Below are 20,127 nucleotides of genomic sequence, written 5' to 3' on the forward strand. Positions count from 1 at the left end.
TTGCTTTTAAAACATAAACGGAGAAAATTTAATTTTTTTCGGTAATAATTTTTAGGTACTTAGCTCAGGGAAACTGTATTAACTGGGGATGCTTTTCATCTCAGAATTGTTAAAAAGCTTAGAACCATCCTAGTTAACATATTTTGAAGTTTTTTTTTTCTAAATATACAAATAATTTAGAACTGTTTTTAGCAAAGAAACAAATGCTATTCATTTTTTTTAAACTGGTCGTGAATGTATATTCAACTGAAGAAGTATAAAAGGTCCGAGAAAATATTATTATATCATTAAAACTGCCGCTATTCGCAAGACTGTCCCATATGCATTTTTTGTCATTTTTCAGTTTATCTCAAAAATCGTTCAAATACAGTTAGTTCTTCAATTTAGACTAAAAACTTTCATAACTTTGTTCTCAACGTATATGAAAAAATACCAAGTCATGTCTGTCCCATATGAAATATACCCGCAAAGCTGTCCCATATGTATATTTATACAGAATGCTTCAAAATTGCTCCTCTAATTGACGTTAATTTTACAAATATTCATACAATGTGTGCGACATAATAAATATTCATTGAAATTGCAAAAGTTAGACTAGATAAAACAGTACAGTAAAGTTAAAAATAATAATTTTTACAAGCTAAGTTTAGCCTAATGGGTAAATTCCATCAAACTATTTTTTTTTAAATTTCGCATGAAGCTTATTGGATTGTTCTTTGTAAAACATGGAAAATATTCAGCTACAAAGCCATATTTTTTAGGTTTTTGTCATGCTATTACTTGCTGCTTGGACTTTCATAAACCTAAGAACAAAAATACGCGTACCTGGTAGTACACGCTTAAGTCATATTGAATTGATTTTTCTCATCAAATATTTGCAGCCAAGATACTTTGCTGTTTCTGATTCAGCATTAATTAAATTTGAAGGTATTTATAGTCTTTCAAAAAAGATAATCGACCGAAAAACTTTCCAAAAATCATGGAACGTTGTTATTTATTTTATTTTAGACCCACTCAATTCTTACGCTAAACTTTCTTTATCTTTGACTTTCTAAACATGTCATGAACATCATTTCAAACTTATTACTATCAGTAAACAATCAGTAAAGTGAATAATACAGCGCGGATAGAGAGAATCAAATGGTCAACTGACAAAAGAAAAGCCAAATATGGGACAGCTTTGCGGGTATATTTAATACGCATGCGAAATATAATCGCAAGGCTGTCCCGTCATTATTTTCTCTTCCGCATCAAGAACTTCCAAATCAAAAACACATTGGACGAAATTCTACAAAAACTATCTTAATATCTGTGAAGAAAGAAGTAGAAAAGGCAAAGTTTCAACCGAGAAATCCACGAAAGTTTATAAAAATCTTTAAAGCCGTTTTTCTCGGTTCGTTGTTTTTGCATATGAGACAGACTTGCCGGCAGCGGCAGAAAACATACCTTAAGAATTCGAAGTCAGATTTAAATTTTTTTTGGCCTTCTTCAAATATTTTTTTTTATTTTCTGTCAATCTTACCTTTGCTGATGGACTCATTAAAAAAAAACGAGGACTTAAGCTTAGATTCAACAGAAAATTTTTAGATTTTGCAAGAAAAAAAATTGATTTGCGAAGATGAATTCGTTTTTTAAGCTCGATCAAATTTATAATTCTGATTTTTAAAACTAGCAGGTCAAATTTAGTTCACAATCCCATATAGATTAGTGCAAAGGCAACTTGTATGTTCGATAGGTGCAATGCAGTCCACTTAAACGATTTTGTGAATTTGATCGGTTCAAGCATAGAAGTTTAACCTTGGGCGATTTCATGCTAAAAAGTGTCTGCTACAGAAATACTATTTTTAAATGTACATCGTTCTGCTCATTGAAACATACAATTTTCTATGAAAATAGAAAAAAATCAGACAAAATCAGGCTCGTTAACAAAAACAGGAAAAATGAAGGCTTATCAGGTTATCGGGATAAGCCTCCGGAAATCAGGCAAATCCTGAAAAATCGAGCACATTGGCAACCCTGATTGTAAGCAAAGATACACTTCCAGTGAATCCGTTTGTTTCCCGTACTTCCTCTCTTTGCAAACTTAAAGGAATTGGGATGTATCGATTTTATTATAATATTATTATACATTTTCCGATTTTCTACAGCCAAACTGAATTCGACGGAATTACAACGGAAATGGTCCGAAAACTGACTATTTGGCAGTATAGTGAATATTATATAATTTCATTTAAATTGAGATTATAAAATAAATTAATGATTTTCGTATTCGAACATATTGTTTCAGTTCCAAATTCTTATATTTATTAAAAATTTTAATCTGAATGTGAAATAAATTTGTATTTCTCATAGGTTTGAGTTATTGTACAATATGAATTCTGAATCTGAATTTTAAATCCATGTTTTGAAACAAAAATCTGAATCTGAATTTTTTGTGAAGTAATATAAAAAAATGTTGCGTAAAATGTCAAACCCGATTCGTGAAACCACCACTCACCTCATACTATCCTCCTTGTAGCTGTCCGGGATCACGAACAGATCCGGCGAAATGTCGTCCCGGAACTCGAACTTCTGGAACGTCACCTTGGCCGACACCGTCGGCAGAATCGGGATGTCGATCTTGACCGGGAACCCACTGGGTAGCTTGAGCGTCACGAACTCCCGCAGCTTGCTGAAGTGCTTGAACGGCGCAATCACCTCAAGCACGTTGAGGAGCATGTCCACACTCAGTGGGAAATCTTTACTCTAAAATTAAGTAGTGTTAATAAGATTATAGAGGTTGTTTTTTTCTAGTGATCAAAATAAGGACTCACCATAGCAACAGTGGCTCTGAAATTTTTGCTTGATTCCTTATAAACTAGTTCTCGACCCAAGTTGGGATATTGACCCGGCTCAGCCGCGATGTATTCCTCCCAAGTGATGCTGTTATTTGCGGGTGGTTGAAGTGAAGCCCTCCGAATGATTTCTCCATTCTGATCGATTCCCTGCGCTTGGCCTCCCTTGGTGAATGACTCCATCAGCGCCTTGTTCTTCTGCAGATCATCCCGGGACAGGTGCTCCCGCCGCTTTCGCTGCTCCAACGTAAGCCCGTTGATGGTGTAGAGATCACTATCGTACTGACCGGCCACCGTTTCCTTCTTGTCCTCCCGAAAGATCCAGCCGGATTGTGCTTTCGTAAAACTAATACTTTTGGTTGACATCTGCGCTGCAAGGATGTCGCTGGACATCAGGATGTCCACTTCGTCTTCGATCTCCATCTCGGTTTCCTCGTGCCGCACGTGCTGATAGCAACGGCATTCGTTGTCCAGGGCAGTCAGCGAGTCCTTCGGCGGGTTGTCCCCTTTGAAGATGAACGAGATGTCACCCCGTTCCCAGCGCATGTCCGAGAAGTCCACCAGGGTCGTGTCCAACCGGATGGAGCAACCCGATTTGTGGATTTTGCACACGTCCGACGGGAGGATGCGGGAAATCAGCGGGACCCAGGAGTGGAAGTCCCACTTTAGCTCCATGTAGAAATCACCCATCTGCTTGAGGGCTTTGATCAGATTCGGACGGCGCTGGTCCATCTGCTCCCGGGCCTGCTGTTTCAGCTTTTTCAGTAAGGAACATACTGTGGAAGGAAAATTAGTTTTAATTATTTAAAGATGTGTTTTGTAGGTATTACCTGTTTAAATGGGTTTACTCAAACTTTAAAGTTTAAGAAATATATCAAGATTTTCTTTATACCTATATGACAGAAAATTTTTTATTTCGTTTGGTTATCTGTTTTTTTTTTTCAATTGTAAGAAGTGAAATACAAATGGAATTTTTTAAAGAAGCTTGTGCGCATGTCCTCTTTTGCTTATCCTCTAACGACTCGAAATTCAACATCTGCTCATAATGACTCCTTTTCCGTAGTGTGGAGCCAATTGAACACAATTTCGGGATTTTGTGTAACAACGAAGACATCATCCTGTTTTATCTTGTTAGCTTCAACCGTTGAGTCTTACGGACTCTACTAGGTCCCAGTCGATGGGATCAATCTACTTCGACCCATTTGATAGCCATTGTACGGCGTCGAGAGACTCTCTACTCCTAACTTAAAGGTGGTTTACCCTCTTCCAAAAAGAGCTAATATGCTTATGAAGGGAAGAGGGCTTCGTTTTTGCACGGTTGTCACTCTGGACGTGAAGAACGACTTCAACAGCGTCAGTTGGACAGCGATTGTGTCGGCGCTCATTCAAATGAGGGTTCCAGCATATCTGTACAGGCTTGTGGAAAGTTGTTTCCACAATCGCCAACAACAGTATATGACCGGTGAGGACATACGGACACAAGAGGTTTAGGCGGGTGTGCCACAGGGCTCAATGCTTGGTCCAGTCCTGTGGAACATCACGTACGACGAGCTCCTACGAATGAGCCTCTCACGGGGAGCTGAACTCGTAGGATTTGCAGATCATGTAGTCCTCTTGGCGAGAGGCTCCTCGACAGCCGAGGTACAGCTACTTGCCACAGTAGCTATCCAGGCAGTGGAAAACTGGATGCACTCCAAGTGCCTGCGTCCAGCCCACCACAAAACCAAAATGGTGCTGATCATCATCCTGATCTCACCCTCAACAGGTACCATTGCAGTTGGACCGTGTGATATCGTGTCCAAACGCGCCTAGGGGTGATGATCAACGACGGACTTAGCTTCACGAGTCATGTCGATTACGTGTGTAAGAGAGCGGTAATGGTCACTTCCGCACTCACACAGATGATGTCGAACTCCTCGGCAATCCAAAGTAACAAAGGAGGATACTGTGAAGCGTAACCACGCCAATCTTGCGGTACGGAGCGGCGTACGAGATCTCGCCAATGAAGACTTGATGTCCAACTGGCAGCTGACAGCTCAGCGAGAGGAATGTGGATCCATCATCTGATCACGCACCTCGAGAGCTGGATTGGAAGAAGACACGATGAAGTGGACTGAACGCATTTCCTGACTGGCCATGGGCTTCATGAAGTACCACTATCGGTTCGGACTTTCCGAGGTTTGCGGTGGCACGTACCAACATACTTGCCGTCGGATACGGATTCCAAAACTTGGCAAGCGATCAGCGAAGGATTCACCCGGATCATGACTGTCCTGCAGAGGAGCTGGAGCCAACGGTAGTCCGCAAACGGTGTAAAACTCCATCGCCGGGGAGCATCGAAGTAACGTCTTCGTCGGGAATCATCCGAGCAGTAGCGTTAAGTCAGGCGCGAGTGCTATGACAGGCACGAATCCAGGATAAGCTGTTCTTGATCAGCGCACGACGGTCATAAGGATGACAAACCTCGAATCTTGTGGGTAAGAGGTCGGGCTTCGAGTCGTTAGAGGAGAGTTCAGGCCTCGAGTCATTAGGGGGAGAGATTTGTGTCGTCAACCCCGAGTCTTTACGATAAGAGGTCGGATCTCAAATCGCAAGAGGAGAGATCAGGCCTTTAATCAACAAGAGAAGGGGTATAAGTGTTTACCTCTAGTCATTTCGAGAAGAAGGTAGGATCTTGAGTTGCTAGAGAAGAGATCGGGCCTTGAGTCGTCCAGAGGAGAGGTATATGTACGTCAATTTCGAGTCGATGTGAGGAGGGGTCGAATCTCAAGTTGTTTTTTTTTAATTCGTTGAAGGAATTTTACGAATCGGTCCCAATGCACGTTGAGTGCCGTGTCTCCGTGGAACTTTTTTGTTTTGTACGGAATTTTTATCCTCTGGGATGAGTCTCTATGGAACCAGCGGGTCGACTTGTTATATACTCATCCGTATATACATACGCTCTAAGCCCCACCTGGGGCCTTAGACCGTTTCCCAAATCGGTACCTGCCCTAAGGCAATAGGGGTCTAATTCACGCATACGCGCTACTCATGCAACACTCGCTTAGAAGTTCATATTTAATTTAAATATCATCGATCGGCTGTACTGATTGTTTAGCGTAGTTCATTTGATAGCTTCGGACTCATTAAGCTTAGTAAAGTTAAGTTACGTTATCCACCGCTGACTGTCTGCCATGTGTTGATGTCATCACAAATCTTCTGCAACGTGTTGTCCGCTGTCGTGTCTGGTCCACAGGCGGCAGCAGAACCAGCTTCTGCCGTTTCAAAACATCTGGAAACATCCTTTCCTCAATACAAATTTGCAGCGAAGATCGGAATATTTCGGGAAATTCTATAATCGCGGCCTTAACTGTAATGTTTGGGATACCATCTGGACCCGGAGCTTTTTTCAGCTGAAGACTGAAGGTATTTTGAGATATCAGGCAATTCTTCCAACGAAATTAACTCCTCCTCGCTCGTATCGTACGGAACTTGCGGCCAGCTATTGATATTATGTTGAGAGAACAGCTCTCTCGTTATTTCCCTCAGTTTGTTGGGGCACATTTCAGGTCGTGCGCTACCGCTTTTGTTTTTTGCCATGATCATCCTGTAGGCATCACCCCATGGTCGGTCATTGCCATCAAGACAAAGTTTCCTTAAACATGCATTTTAATCTTTAATTTGCTTGCCGAGGTTTCTTTTAGTATTTTTGAAAAGCGGCCTACGCTCGTCTCTCTTCGTTTGAGTTCGCGTGCTCTCTGCATGTTTCGTCTAGCGCAAAGGCAGCCGGCACGCAAGTTCGCTATTTCCTCAGTCCACCAATAAACTGGTGGGTGTGGGTTTCTACGATTAGCTCTCCTCGTCATTGCTGCGTCACAAGTACGTGTGAGTACTTTCGTCAGGTTTTCCGCCGACAAGTTTGACAGGTTTTGCTCCCACTTCAAAACCTCGACAAAGACATTCCGGTCAAATTGTTTTGTCCTCTAGCGTCGTTCATCTGTCATTACCTCTCCTCTGACTGACTGTGCACTTTTACCCACACGATAACGGATCGCCAAGTGGTCGCTATGAGTGTAGTCCTCGCTCACCCTCCAATTACTTGTCCATCTAGGACTAGCAAATGTGATATCTAAGTCCCTCTCTATGGTAGGTCCTAGTATTACCTACGTTCGCCAGGTCCATATTCAGCCTTGCCGTACAACGGGACTTTGACCTGTGAGCACCTCGACTATCCATCCATTAGTCGGTTCTGCGACGTAGTTCCACCTCCCCGTGGTGCAGAGTGGAAACGTGTCTGCAAGTCCGGCGTATTGCAGATGTACGGCCAAGAGAACTACACCAAACCCACTAGAGGCTGTCGACGGGTCTGCCAAACCCGCGCGGAAGAAGTGGTGCAGCCGGGTACCTAGGTACCAGTACTTGGGTATGTGCGTGATGGTCCAACAAGCTTTCGGGGGGTCATGGCCCCGATATGCGGACGTGACCGGAGGGAGAGCGATCGACAACTCGTTTTGCGCTTCGGTGGGTATAGACCCGATTCGCAAAATGAGTAGATGCGCAAAGTGGTGGCCAATGGTGGGCCGTGCAAATATGTAAGACACATCGCCGGCTTACTGCAGCTAACCGCTACATGACCGGATTCTCCGCACCCCCAGCATAATCCTCGTCTGTTAACTCCCTTGCAGCCAAACGATTTGTGGCCGTACTCCATGCATCGAAGGCATACCTCTGGTTGCTGGGAGATAGTTATCTGCTACCACTGCACTGGAAGCCTCACAATTGCAACCTGTGTTCCGGATTTGGGAGGACCCTGTCTCAATCAGATGGAGATCTGATCTTCGCTGATCTTACACTGGTCGACTAGCGACTTTTTGATACGGATGGTTACTTCGTGACATAGCGCACGCACCGCCGTCTTTTCGCCTAGAACTTTCTCCTTGAACCTTGAACCTTGAAGGATGCACTCTTTGTTGCTGAACTTCGTTTCAACTCGAGGATCACCGAAACGAGTACGACGTCTCACGTTTTCATCTAGTCCAGCAAACTTGTTGTCGGTCCGCATCTGACGAAGCACGTCCGCGTACGTACCCTCTGGCGCCTTAACTACGATAGCTTCACCTTTTTCCCTTACGCGACTTCGCTGCTTCATGGGGTTGGGATTTGTTTTCGTAGCTCTCTCCTTACGGTGTTTACGCGTCACTGTCTGCCATTCCGAGGGCGCTCCCTCGTTGAGTCTGTCGCCCATGCCTTTCAATATGCCAGGGTCTTGTCGAACCAATCGGGTCTCGGGCCCTCTTCTTTAGGGTGCCAGGTAATTGGATCATTTAGTGACCCTCGTTTCCTCTTTACACTTCTCGGAGTAATGTGCTCATTCCCCACTGTTTGAACGAAGGCATCGATCCGTTTCGGGCGACTGACATTCGCCTGAGGGGTTTTCCGCCCGAGAAATTGGAGAACGGTTGCCATGGACCGAGTGAATTAAAGGAATTATGTTCGTCAAGCTATGTCGTGAGACGGTATACTATGTAAATAAAGGGTTTTCCGCCTCTGTTCCTCTACTAGTAGCGCTGAAATTTAGCGCTCTTACCATCTCTAGGACTGCTTTGTTTGTCTCTGTAAATTGAGCCTTAGCCTTTACGAGCTTGTCCTTGACCTCCTTATGAATGTTTTGATTGCTCAAAACCAAGCAAGTCAAAGCCTTCATTTCTGCCATCGCTTCCTTCATTGCCTTTGGCACAGGAACTTTCTCCTTTTCTGGAGAGCTGGCAGGCTCACTTCCTTCTTCCGCTATGGAGCCTTCTGGAGATTCTACCAGTTGGACAGCAAGCTGCCAAGATGGAGATCGCCGTAGACTCCTGCCACCGCACGGATTAGGGCTTGGACCCTTCTCCGCACTCTCCTCCTTCTTCCTCTTATTATTATTGGTTTTAGATTTTTTGATCATTTGTGAATCCTACGAGTAGCTAGGGAAATATTCAGTCGACTGCGCCAGTACCCTGTTTTAGCGCAGCTAGAACTGCAATACTGTGAGGGTTTTCCCGGTGCCCCACAGGCTACCTTTATCGGCAGACACATTTACAACCTGCCAGCCTTCAACCTCATAAGCACGGTCTTATGCATGGGACCGTTTTAGCGCTACCATGACCAGCACGCATGGGTACCTTGGGTTGTTTCTTTCCAATAGGTTCGGTAGAGTATTCCAGTTCCGTTTGCCTCCGTCGTAATCGAGAGGAGGGTTGTTAGATTGAGTCGCCTCTTACGACATGGGCTAGTGACTCAGGGGTAGTATTCTTGACCCGCTACCCCACGAGATCTCTTGTCGTAAGAGGAGGTTTATGTGTGAAACTCGAGTCATTGCGAGGAGATATCGGTTCTTAAGGCGTTAGAGGAGAGTTCAGACTTCGAGTCGTAATGATGAGAGGTGTTGCTGAAAGTCGTCTCATCTATGAGTATTGCCTTGGAGCGCACTAGCGCAAATAGACCTCCCACTATTGAAGGATAATTTATTAAACAGTTCGAGGTGGGAACTAAGGCTGCAGCCCCAGGTGGAGTTTAGGAAATAGGAGGTTTACACAGAGTATACCCCGAGTCATCCCATTGTACCCATGGACTCAGAGTTGATTCCGATCTGCGTAAGAGGGCAACACCCAGCAACCACACTGCACTTACAGAATATGTTTTGGGTGACCAAGTACAGATTCACTCAGTGAAGAAGCTGGCGTCCTCAAATGTCAAATTTCCGGAAAAGGTAACACAGGAGATAGAGCAGTCTTTTGCGGTAGTCTCTTAATGAGTTATCCGCTTTGAGTCGGTTCGCATAATAGCCGAACACAAGTGGCCAAGGGATTGCAGTGGACAGAGAATTCTTTGCATTTGGAATGGTAATGATCAAAATTCCACAACTGCTTTACAAATAGCAACAATTTGCAACAATAAGCACATTTTGACTCTCTCTGAGCACCGGTTTCTCTCATTTTAACTTAAACCTTCTAATTCTCTCTAACAAATTGCCACAAATTACCACAAATTCAATCATTGGCAGCAAAATTTGTTTGATCATTGACAATGATTCTCCGTTTATCTCAGTCCCCTGCAAGTGGCACTTGTACATCTGGCAGTGAGCGCAGTCCATAAAGTGCTTAAAGTTTGGAGACTAAAAGTGGGATGGTCGATGAGCCAATTAACCTCCTACTTACAACTTACTAGGCGCTATCGATGCCTGGGGTTTGACCATAGGGCCTTCGAGTGTCGGTGCCGCTGCACGGAGCCAGCGAAGTGCCTGAGAAACCGATCAAGTAGTCAGGTGTGGCACGTGACGATGATGTGGCATCCAGAGCTTACCTCTGAAGTGAGATCCATTATATGCAGAACAAGCGCTCAAAATTGATTGTAGCAATCGCTAGCTCAACTAGTTCCCACAATATGAGGGCAGTTCAATGGCAGACATGTTCTGTGACCCTTCACAGGAGATTTTTATTTCGAGAAAATGTGATGTAAAATTAACGACGTATGTATTTTATCATTTTCTTTTTTATGAAAACCTTAATTCTAATGAATTTTAACTATGTATTTCTGATTTGGGACAAGTAATTCATAACTTTAAAAAAAAATCAATACTCACTTATTTGGCGGTCTCCGTAGGAGATCGCTTCGGCCAGTGGAGACCATCCCTGTATATTTTTCACCTTCACGGGTGCACCGTGGGCCAACAGCAGGTATGTACATTCTGAAATAAAAAGAAAACAAATCGTTAACATAATCTCAATAAACAACATCGATTAAAATGGTACAAAATAAAATTCGATTCTTTTTCTTCAAAATCTACCGAAGTTTAGGACGACCTCGACATCACTAAGTTTTCTTTCCTAGACGATGCTAACCAATATTTCGGGAAGTCGGAAAAGCATTTCGTTCCGAAACGTGTTAAAAGCGTTATTTGCTCACACACATTCAGACGAGTTTCGGGAGGGTTGGTTGGCTGGCATGGAAAGGATGTATTGAACCATCAAATATCGAGCGCAAATCTTTCAGAGGCTCTAATTTTAACCGTCGTAGGTGGTGATGGTAACCTCCTTCCCCCGAAAAAAAAAACGAGGAATGGTGATTGCTCACGGAAATTGGCTATAAACCAGCGGCAAAGTAGCAAAAGAGCAGCTCCAGGGAAAAATTCCGAACGGAACGGATATGGAAGAACGACGCCAATAATGATGGCGATTTTTTTTTTTGGCGTCCGTATTCAACGACGATTAGGATGGGGAATTGAAGAGACGACTTGATAAAGTGTTTTCATATTGTAAATTTTTCTTTTGCAGATAGGCAAATAGAGTTGGTATCAAAATACAGGGAAGGTTATTGGCGTTCGAAGGATTTAAACTCTGGCAAAATAAATATTGGGAGCTTAACGCAGAGCTTATTTTGTGTTTTTTTTTTCCAACACACATTGGAAAATCTCTTACAACAAAAAATTTAACTAGGCAGTGATTATGCGGCAGAAGAAATCAGAAAAAAAACCAAACCTCAAACGTTGGGCACGAACAGGATGTTAATGAATGTTGGAACGATTTGTTTTACTTTTATGAAGCCCAAAAACGAGGAGGGATGACGATTGAAGAGTGCTTTCAACGAGATCCTTCCCGTCGAGGCTTTCGGCGAAAGTTTATTATTTATTCATAAAAGATCGATACTGGGGGGCGTTAATGCACTCGAATCTGTTGGTGGAGCTTTTAAGGAAAATTTTTGCTTCACATTCAACTTCCGATTCCGATTTTAAAAAAATCCACAGACAAGCGGACGTTACTACATATTTCTTCAACATCAAAATAAGTGGATATTAGACAGTGTTGAGGGTTGTTATGGATTAAGTCGTTGAACTTTTTTAATCAATCATGACAATGCTTTTATGTGTTAATAGACTTCCTTCTATACACATTTGTCGGATGTCCCAGATCGGAGTTATCTGTCTGTCTGAAGAATGGAAATAAACGCTTTTCAAGTTGTTTCTGTTCTATTGATGGTATTCCATTCCCACAGTAAATAACAAAAACAACCACGAAACAAAACAGAAAATTCAAAAGAACCCAAAACATTACGCCTGTACCGGTGCTCTATTTTTAGCATATCCTCATAATAAATCGCCCCCTGTGCGGTTGAAGGAATTTCCTTTCAGCGCTTTTCCGTTCAGTGGCTGGCGTTTGGTGACATATAAATACGTATGTAGTTCTCTGTCCTAAAGATATGAATGTAGTGTAGAGGTTCCTATCAAACGGAAGGAGGACACTGAAAAACTCATCACGACAAAAGGCATTCCCGTGTTTATTTCTGTTGGTTGAGCCGTGTGCAGAGACACATGCTTTTCCTCTGCTGGCTCTGGGTTGAGGTTTTCCCGATCCTTGTCCCTGTAATGTCTGATTGCCTTTTTAAGTGACTTTTCATTGACGATTTCACATGTCCACACACAATAGCACACGCGGTCAAATTAGAGCTTTTAGAGTTATTTTATTTTTAAAAAAAATCTAAAAAAAAATCATGTTCACAACATTCAAATTTCAGCAGGTTAACCAGGTCTCTTAGCTACTCATCGAATTTTTTGGGTGTCTTACATCCCAATCTAGCCATGTATCAGTTAGGTTTCATGTTTTCACTTAATTTCTCTTCCTTAACTACAGGAAAGCTTAAGGTGCTCGTAATGTCCTTATTTTCTCAACTCAACACTCAAACTAAATCGACACTTTTTGCGATAAAATGGACATTTGATCTACACATCTAACCTACTGTTCGGATGGAAGAAGGGTCAAGAATATTACCGGAGGCTAGCGTGTGGCAACCTAAAGCCATAAGAGAAAAGCCGCGAAAGCGACTGTAAGTTCGATTTGTGCATTTTTTACAATTTGTTTTTCTAAAGCCCCAAGCGAAGCGCGTGTTTCTTATACAATAATCGCTAGAGCTTTGTTTGACAAAAAAAATTCAAAAAGAAAAAAAATCGACAGTTTATATAGGATATACTGTACAAAGGTTCCTACTGCAAGAATATGTTAAGATGAATTTCGAAGTATTGAAATCTTAATTGAAACGATTAAAAAAAAAACAAATGATATCACAAAAAGGTGTTCTGTCTTATCGTTAACCTACTCAGCCTTACTCTAGATGTCAGAAAAATAGGAAAAAACGAAACCGTTATTTTGTTATATTGTTTGCACCCCTGTTTTCCTCCCTGTCGGTTCCATTTCAACCGAAAAAACAACATTTGTACATTTGCCAATTTTATCAGATAATGAGAACAGCTAGCAGCACTTGGGGCTTAAATTTCTGCGGCAGCTGAGCAAATCGAAGAAATCAAACAAACGAAGTAAAACTGACTGACTAACGGACTGACTGACTAACTGACTGATAGGGTGTTATCATAATTGTAATGCTGTCTTTTGTTTTTGATTTTTCCTTGAATTGTTTAAGGATTTTGAATCATTTTTATCTGGATCATTTGAGTGCATCCGATGAATCTCAATCGGCCAATTTATAATTAGAGTTCATTTGAATTTCTTACTCCTGGTTCAATTTAGATCGTTGATGTCATTAGAAATACCTAGTTCGGATCTTTGAAAACCGAACACAGGGTTCATAAATAGATTTTCACTTAAACCAATGTGTATAATGAATAACTTGGTGTCAAGTAACAGACATTCCAATTTATCATGTTTTATTCCATGATCAAAAACAATTCCCTTTGGAAACCTACGTTAAGCATAAATTAACCTTCAGAAGCATAGGTTTCAGGAGCATTTGGTTTATTTAAAATTGCAAAAAATGTTATGTAAGCTGTGTGGCCGATTATCGCCAGTGCGATTTTCCTTCCCCCAAGCATCGGCATTTGTCGTTGGATAGGGAGGACCAACATGAAGAGTGGTCTGGACTTTCACTTTGAGGACTATCGTTGGATCGGGAGAACCAATATGAAGAATGTTCTGAAGGTTCGCTCCAAAATTTTTCGTTGGATCGGGAGCCCAATAATCAACATGAAGAGTTCACTTTATCGTTTGATTAGGAGACCATACGTCAAGAATGATTGTTGAAACAGGAGGACCTACTAAAAAGTGTTCAGAAGGTTCACTTTAAGAACAATCGTTGGATCGGGAGGACCTTCAAGAAGAGTGTTCTGAAGATTCACTTTAAGAATTATCTTTGGATCAGGAGGACCAACATGAAGAGTGTTCTGAAGTTTAGGAATCATCGTTGAAACAGGAAGAAGAACATAAAAATTGTTTGAAGGTTCACTTTAAGAATTATCATTGGATCGGGAGGACCAATATGAAAAGTGTTCTAAAGGTCCATTTTAAGAATTGTCGTTGGATCGAGAGGACCAACATGAAGAGTGTTCTGAAGTTTAAGAATTATTGTTGAATCAGGAGAACCAACTTTAAAATTGTTTTGAAGGTTCACTTTAAGAATTATCTTTAGATCGGGAGAACTTTCAAGAAGAATAATTTGAAGGTTCATTTTAAGAGTTATCGTTGGATCAGGAGGATTTTCGTTGGGTTAGGATGACCAACATGAAGAACCAAAAGCAGCTCGAAGGGCAAAGGCAGCAGGAAGACAGCAAAGGCAGCGAGAATTTTTGAATATGGTGTCCCAGAAATTAACTAGGTATAGAGTGTCACTGGTAGTGTTCGTGATATTATGCTGGTTGTTTCACTAACATCTTTTCAGTTTTGAGGAAACTACCGGATCGGCTCGGCGTTCCGTATTTTCACTGAGAGTATTTAAGGTTTATTGTCCTGTCTCATCTGAACGATCTGAACACGCCCAGCACGAATGCGTGAGAAAAGTCGATAATAACTCATCATGTACATACTGCATAACATTTATATTTTTTGTGGCATACTCTTGAACAGTCTTCATCAATTATATTATTGATAAAGGATTGCATTTGGTGGTTGATCTCTTAAAGTAAATAACAGCTTCGGTCCCAAACGTTTTGCTATACGTTCAAAATCAAGATATACGAACGTAAGTCAAGAGAAATCCTCATTTTTCTCTTAAATGCGTAGCTCACAGTGCAATTTACGGTGTTCGAAACTCAATTATTTGTAGAAATTGAAAAGAAAAGAAACGTCGTCAAAAATGCAAGAAATATAAATTTTTATGATTGTTTGTGAAATAAAATTGGTATACCAGTGTCCACCATACAAGGTTCCAAAATTAAATTTTATTTGCTTAATCTTTTTGTCTAGGGGTGAGATGCGTGGCCGATTGTCATTAGTGCGATCCCCGGAACATCGGTATTTGTCGGCTTTCAAAGCCGACGGACATTCCAGAGTTGAGCTCATCTCTCACTCTTGTTCAACACACAAACACACATACCTGTGATGTACGGCGGGCATGGTTGCCACATGTACAGATTTATCTAGAAATGTACAGATTTTCGGTACAGATTCTGTACGGACAGATGATAGATTTTCAAAATTTTGGGAAGATTTATACAGATTTTGGGCATTTGGTGTAATTCAGCCAGTGATATACAAAGCAGAGTTACACAGAAGCAAACATCATTTTGGCTCGGGATCTCTGAACTGCTGTATCTCTATTACGAACTGTTATCATACTTCAACCTGTATATTACAAATCATTTAGTTCGGGAAAATCTTATTGTAAACATGAAATTTTAAATAAAAAAGAAATAAGTTTCGGAAAATCGTAATAAAAAAAATTTGGCTAAGAGAATTTGAATTGACACAAAAATTGGCACCATTAGCAGGCTTGGTTCTACAGATGAAACAAAAATTAGGTTGATTTTCAGTATAAATTATCCAATTTTCCAATACAAACCTCAACGTTCAAATTTACTCATGTTAACGTTAGTTAAAATTTCTGCAAAAAATCATGGATGAGTTTTGAACCAAAACGAAGCTTTTTAGACTCTTAGGGAAAAAAGTGCCCAAAATCATCGCAAACCAGTCTGAACTGAAGCTAATGAGCAGCTTTCGAACGAAAATACGATCACTGGCCTATGATTGATTGGAATCCAATTTTGTATTGAATCACTGTAAAAAAAGACGAGAGAGAACATAAAAGTGAAAAAAATTGGACTTGCTCCTAAATTGTGTAGGTATAATCTGTTAGTTTTGAATCGTGCTTAAAAATAATAAAACCCCCTACAGTCGACAATGACGAAACTTCTTCTGTAAATTTATTTCATTAACCGATTCATACAAAATCTTCTGAATCAAGGACATCTATTTTTAAAGGCCCGTTCCCATCTAAATCGAAACGACCAGGAGAGCGGAGAATTTCATGTTTGATGCCAAATTTGGTTTCATTTGCTTGATTAATTCTCGAGTTATGCAAAAAAAAAAAATGGAAACCTCCCCTTCTTCCTTTATATCTTACCGCTTAAAAGGTACGGCTTCAATTTATAATAGAAACATTTCTCGTATCCTTATACACTCACATGTCAAATATGATTCAATTTGCTTGATCAGCTCTCCAGTTATACTGAAAATTGTAAGGGAGACCTGGGGGAGAGTGAGGGATACCAAATATTCATATAAGTATTTCTTGTACCCTAATATCGTTCCATGCCAAATTTGGTTCCATTTGCTGTTTTAGTTCTTGAGTTATGCAGTAAAAATTGTATGAAACTCCCCTCCCTCTTTCCTTCCTCCCCGCTGTAAGAAGGAAGGGGTCTCAAACAATCATTAGAACATGTCACGTTCCCAAATACCCGCCCATGCCAAGTTTGGTTCTATTTACTTAATTACTTTCTAAGTTATGTTAAAATCTATAAAAGAGGCCCCTCCCCCCTTTATATCTCCCTACTGGAAAGAGGGAGGGGTCTCAAATAATCATAGAAATATTTTTCGTATCCAAATACCCTCCCTTGCCAAATTTGGTTCCATTTGCTGCCTATGATTGATTGGAATCCAATTTTGTATTGAATCACTGTAAAAAAAGACGAGAGAGAACATAAAAGTGAAAAAAATTGGACTTGCTCCTAAATTGTGTAGGTATAATCTGTTAGTTTTGAATCGTGCTTAAAAATAATAAAACCCCCTACAGTCGACAATGACGAAACTTCTTCTGTAAATTTATTTCATTAACCGATTCATACAAAATCTTCTGAATCAAGGACATCTATTTTTAAAGGCCCGTTCCCATCTAAATCGAAACGACCAGGAGAGCGGAGAATTTCATGTTTGATTTTTTTTTTTCTTATTATAGAGACTTTCAGCCTTGGGCTGGTTCGTCTCTTTCTAAGCGCACATCATTCGAAGTAATGATGGCTAGCATCTCACAAATGCTAAAACCACCAGACCACAGAAAGTGTACTATGTATGCCATGACCGGGATTCGATCTCATGAACTTTGGCGTAGATGACTTGAACTCTAACCACTACGCCGAAGCCGCTGGCTTCATGTTTGAGTAAGTTCTATAATGTCGCTATTCGCAGGATTGTCCAAAATGCATTTTAATCATTTTTCAGATTATCATGGAAATCGCTATTATTGTTCATGATCTTGAATATACACTCAAGAAGTTAACATGTTTATTCCCTAGGTATATGAAAAAAATATCAAACCATGTTTGTCACACATGAAATATACCCGCAAAGCTGTCTCATATGCTGTGGTGCATTTTTTTTGTAAATTGTTCTTATCAATTGTGCAAAAATCAATATAAATGAACTATTTTAGTCAGTTCCCAATAACACAATTGGTCCAGGTCATTGGGCTGCCAAAAACTGCGATGGATTTCAACTCGATCATCCTTGCTTATTTGACGATAACACTTTCTGGCACAGCGGCATTAAACCATTGCTTTTGCGAAAGGCGTAGTTTTTCCGCAACAACAGTTTTTTATTCCAAATTTTTTTGTCCGCTTACGTTGTGGAACCGCATGCCCACAGCAACTTCCATCCAAAGTTATCCAAAAAACTGCCAATGTTGTCATCATTTTTCGAAAGCGATGCTGAACGAGAAATTGTCGGAAAAACATCTTCGAGCTCCGAACTGACGTATCTAATAAAGTTGTCCAAATCACTTCCACTTTCATCACTTGGGTACGATTTTCGTATGTAAGTGGGACCGGACATTTCAAAACCTTTTTCTGTTGCAGTTTTGGACGACTTAATTTAATTTTCGGAATGAACTAAGAAGCGCGGATTGACTTTATATAACAGTTTGTATTTGGTCTTCAAAATTGGTCACTTTATTAACTATACACGAAAAATTTGACTTAGGCGTTTTGACTTTAGCTTTTAGTTGCTTGCTAGCTGACCCGGTGTGCTTTGCTACACCTTTCAGAATCGAATGATATTTTCAGAAATCATTCAAATTTTTATTGTTTTTGGTATTATTTTAAATCAAATAATGACGAAATTAATAAGCAACCACTATAAAATGAGAGCTTCAGTTGGAGTTTCAAATTGCAACACAAACCATAACTTATATTCTGAATCTTAATCTATAAATTGGTTTTAAAGATCTGATAATTTTCATCTGTTTCCTTAAGTTTCGCCCTAAAGCCCCTTCCTTTCTTCCCCTCTCTAGACTGTAAATCGTAAGAGTCTATAACAATCGTAGAAACATATCTCGAAACCAAGTACCTTTCCATGCCAAATTTGTTTCCATTTGTTGGCTTCGTAAGCATAAATTGAGAACATATGCTAACAAAATTGTATTGGGCTCACCTCCGTCCTCCCATGTACCTTCTCACTGAAAGGAGGATGATGTGTCAAATAATCATAGAGTCATACCAAAATGATTTTCCATGTTGAGTATTGCCCATTTCTCGGATTTTGTAAAATAAAAGTTCAATGTAAGCTTCAATCTTCCCTTCCTATATTAAGTGCCATGCCAAATTTAGTTTTATTTACATAGTAAATTTTTGAGTTATGTATAAACTTGAAAGGGAATACCATCCCCCTTTCCGTTCTCTTCTTTCAATAGAGGGGTGATATCTTAATATTCATAAAAGTATTTTTCGTACTCAAATACTTTTTGATGCCAAATTTGGTTTCATTTGCTTGATTAATTCTCGAGTTATGCAAAAAAAAAAAATGGAAACCTCCCCTTCTTCCTTTATATCTTACCGCTTAAAAGGTACGGCTTCAATTTATAATAGAAACATTTCTCGTATCCTTATACACTCACATGTCAAATATGATTCAATTTGCTTGATCAGCTCTCCAGTTATACTGAAAATTGTAAGGGAGACCTGGGGGAGAGTGAGGGATACCAAATATTCATATAAGTATTTCTTGTACCCTAATATCGTTCCATGCCAAATTTGGTTCCATTTGCTGTTTTAGTTCTTGAGTTATGCAGTAAAAATTGTATGAAACTCCCCTCCCTCTTTCCTTCCTCCCCGCTGTAAGAAGGAAGGGGTCTCAAACAATCATTAGAACATGTCACGTTCCCAAATACCCGCCCATGCCAAGTTTGGTTCTATTTACTTAATTACTTTCTAAGTTATGTTAAAATCTATAAAAGAGGCCCCTCCCCCCTTTATATCTCCCTACTGGAAAGAGGGAGGGGTCTCAAATAATCATAGAAATATTTTTCGTATCCAAATACCCTCCCTTGCCAAATTTGGTTCCATTTGCTTTATTAGTTTTTGAACTATGTAAAAAAATATGAAAAAAGCCCCTCCCCCTTTCAACTGGAAAGAGGGAGGGGTCTCAAATAATCATTGAAATAATTTTCGTATCCAAATACCTTCCCATACCAAATTTGGATCCAATATCTTGATCAGTTCTCGAGTTATATGAAAAATTGTAAGGTAGCCCCCCTCTCCCCTTCCTATCACGCCACTGAAAGGAGGGAGGGGTACCAAATATTCATAGAAATATTCCTCGTTCCCAAATACCACCCCATGCCAAATATGATACCATTTGCTTTATGGGTTCTCGAGTTATGCAAAAAATTGTCTTTCGTTTGGGAGGCCCCTCCCCCCCTTCGTGAGTGAGGGAGGGGTCTCAAACCATAATAAGAACCTTCCCCTGCCTCCAATACCCCCACCTGCCAAGTTTCACGCAAATCGGTTCAGAAGTTTCCGAGTCTATAGGGAACAGACAGACAGACAGACAGACAGACAGAAATTCATTTTTATATATATAGACTAGCTGACCCGGTGTGCTTTGCTACACCTTTCCAAAACATATGATATTTTCAGAAATTATTCAAACTTTCATTGTTTTTTTTGGCATCATTTTAAAACCGCTTTAAAATGAGAGCTGCAGCTGGAGTTTCGAATTGCAACACAAAGATGACTTAAACTAATTTTCTGAATTTTGATCTATAAATTGGTGTTAAAGATCTGATA

At 40.4% G+C, this 20,127-nt stretch overlaps 1 protein-coding gene across 3 annotated transcripts in view; it reads right to left on the reverse strand.

The window, feature by feature from the left end:
- Window positions 1-20,127, reverse strand: part of LOC129744985 (ankyrin repeat domain-containing protein 13C) — a 48,107-nt gene that overhangs the window by 20,242 nt on the left and 7,738 nt on the right. For all 3 annotated transcript variants that reach the window (XM_055737807.1, XM_055737805.1, XM_055737806.1), the window contains 3 exons: window positions 10,435-10,539; window positions 2,814-3,610; window positions 2,498-2,745 (listed from right to left, as the gene is read on the reverse strand). In XM_055737807.1, coding sequence (XP_055593782.1) covers window positions 2,498-2,745; window positions 2,814-3,610; window positions 10,435-10,539 — 1,150 coding nt within the window. The remainder of the gene's footprint in view (window positions 1-2,497; window positions 2,746-2,813; window positions 3,611-10,434; window positions 10,540-20,127) is intronic.

The sequence above is a fragment of the Uranotaenia lowii genome, chromosome 2 (genome assembly GCF_029784155.1).
Source record: "Uranotaenia lowii strain MFRU-FL chromosome 2, ASM2978415v1, whole genome shotgun sequence".
Lineage (NCBI taxonomy): Eukaryota > Metazoa > Arthropoda > Insecta > Diptera > Culicidae > Uranotaenia > Uranotaenia lowii.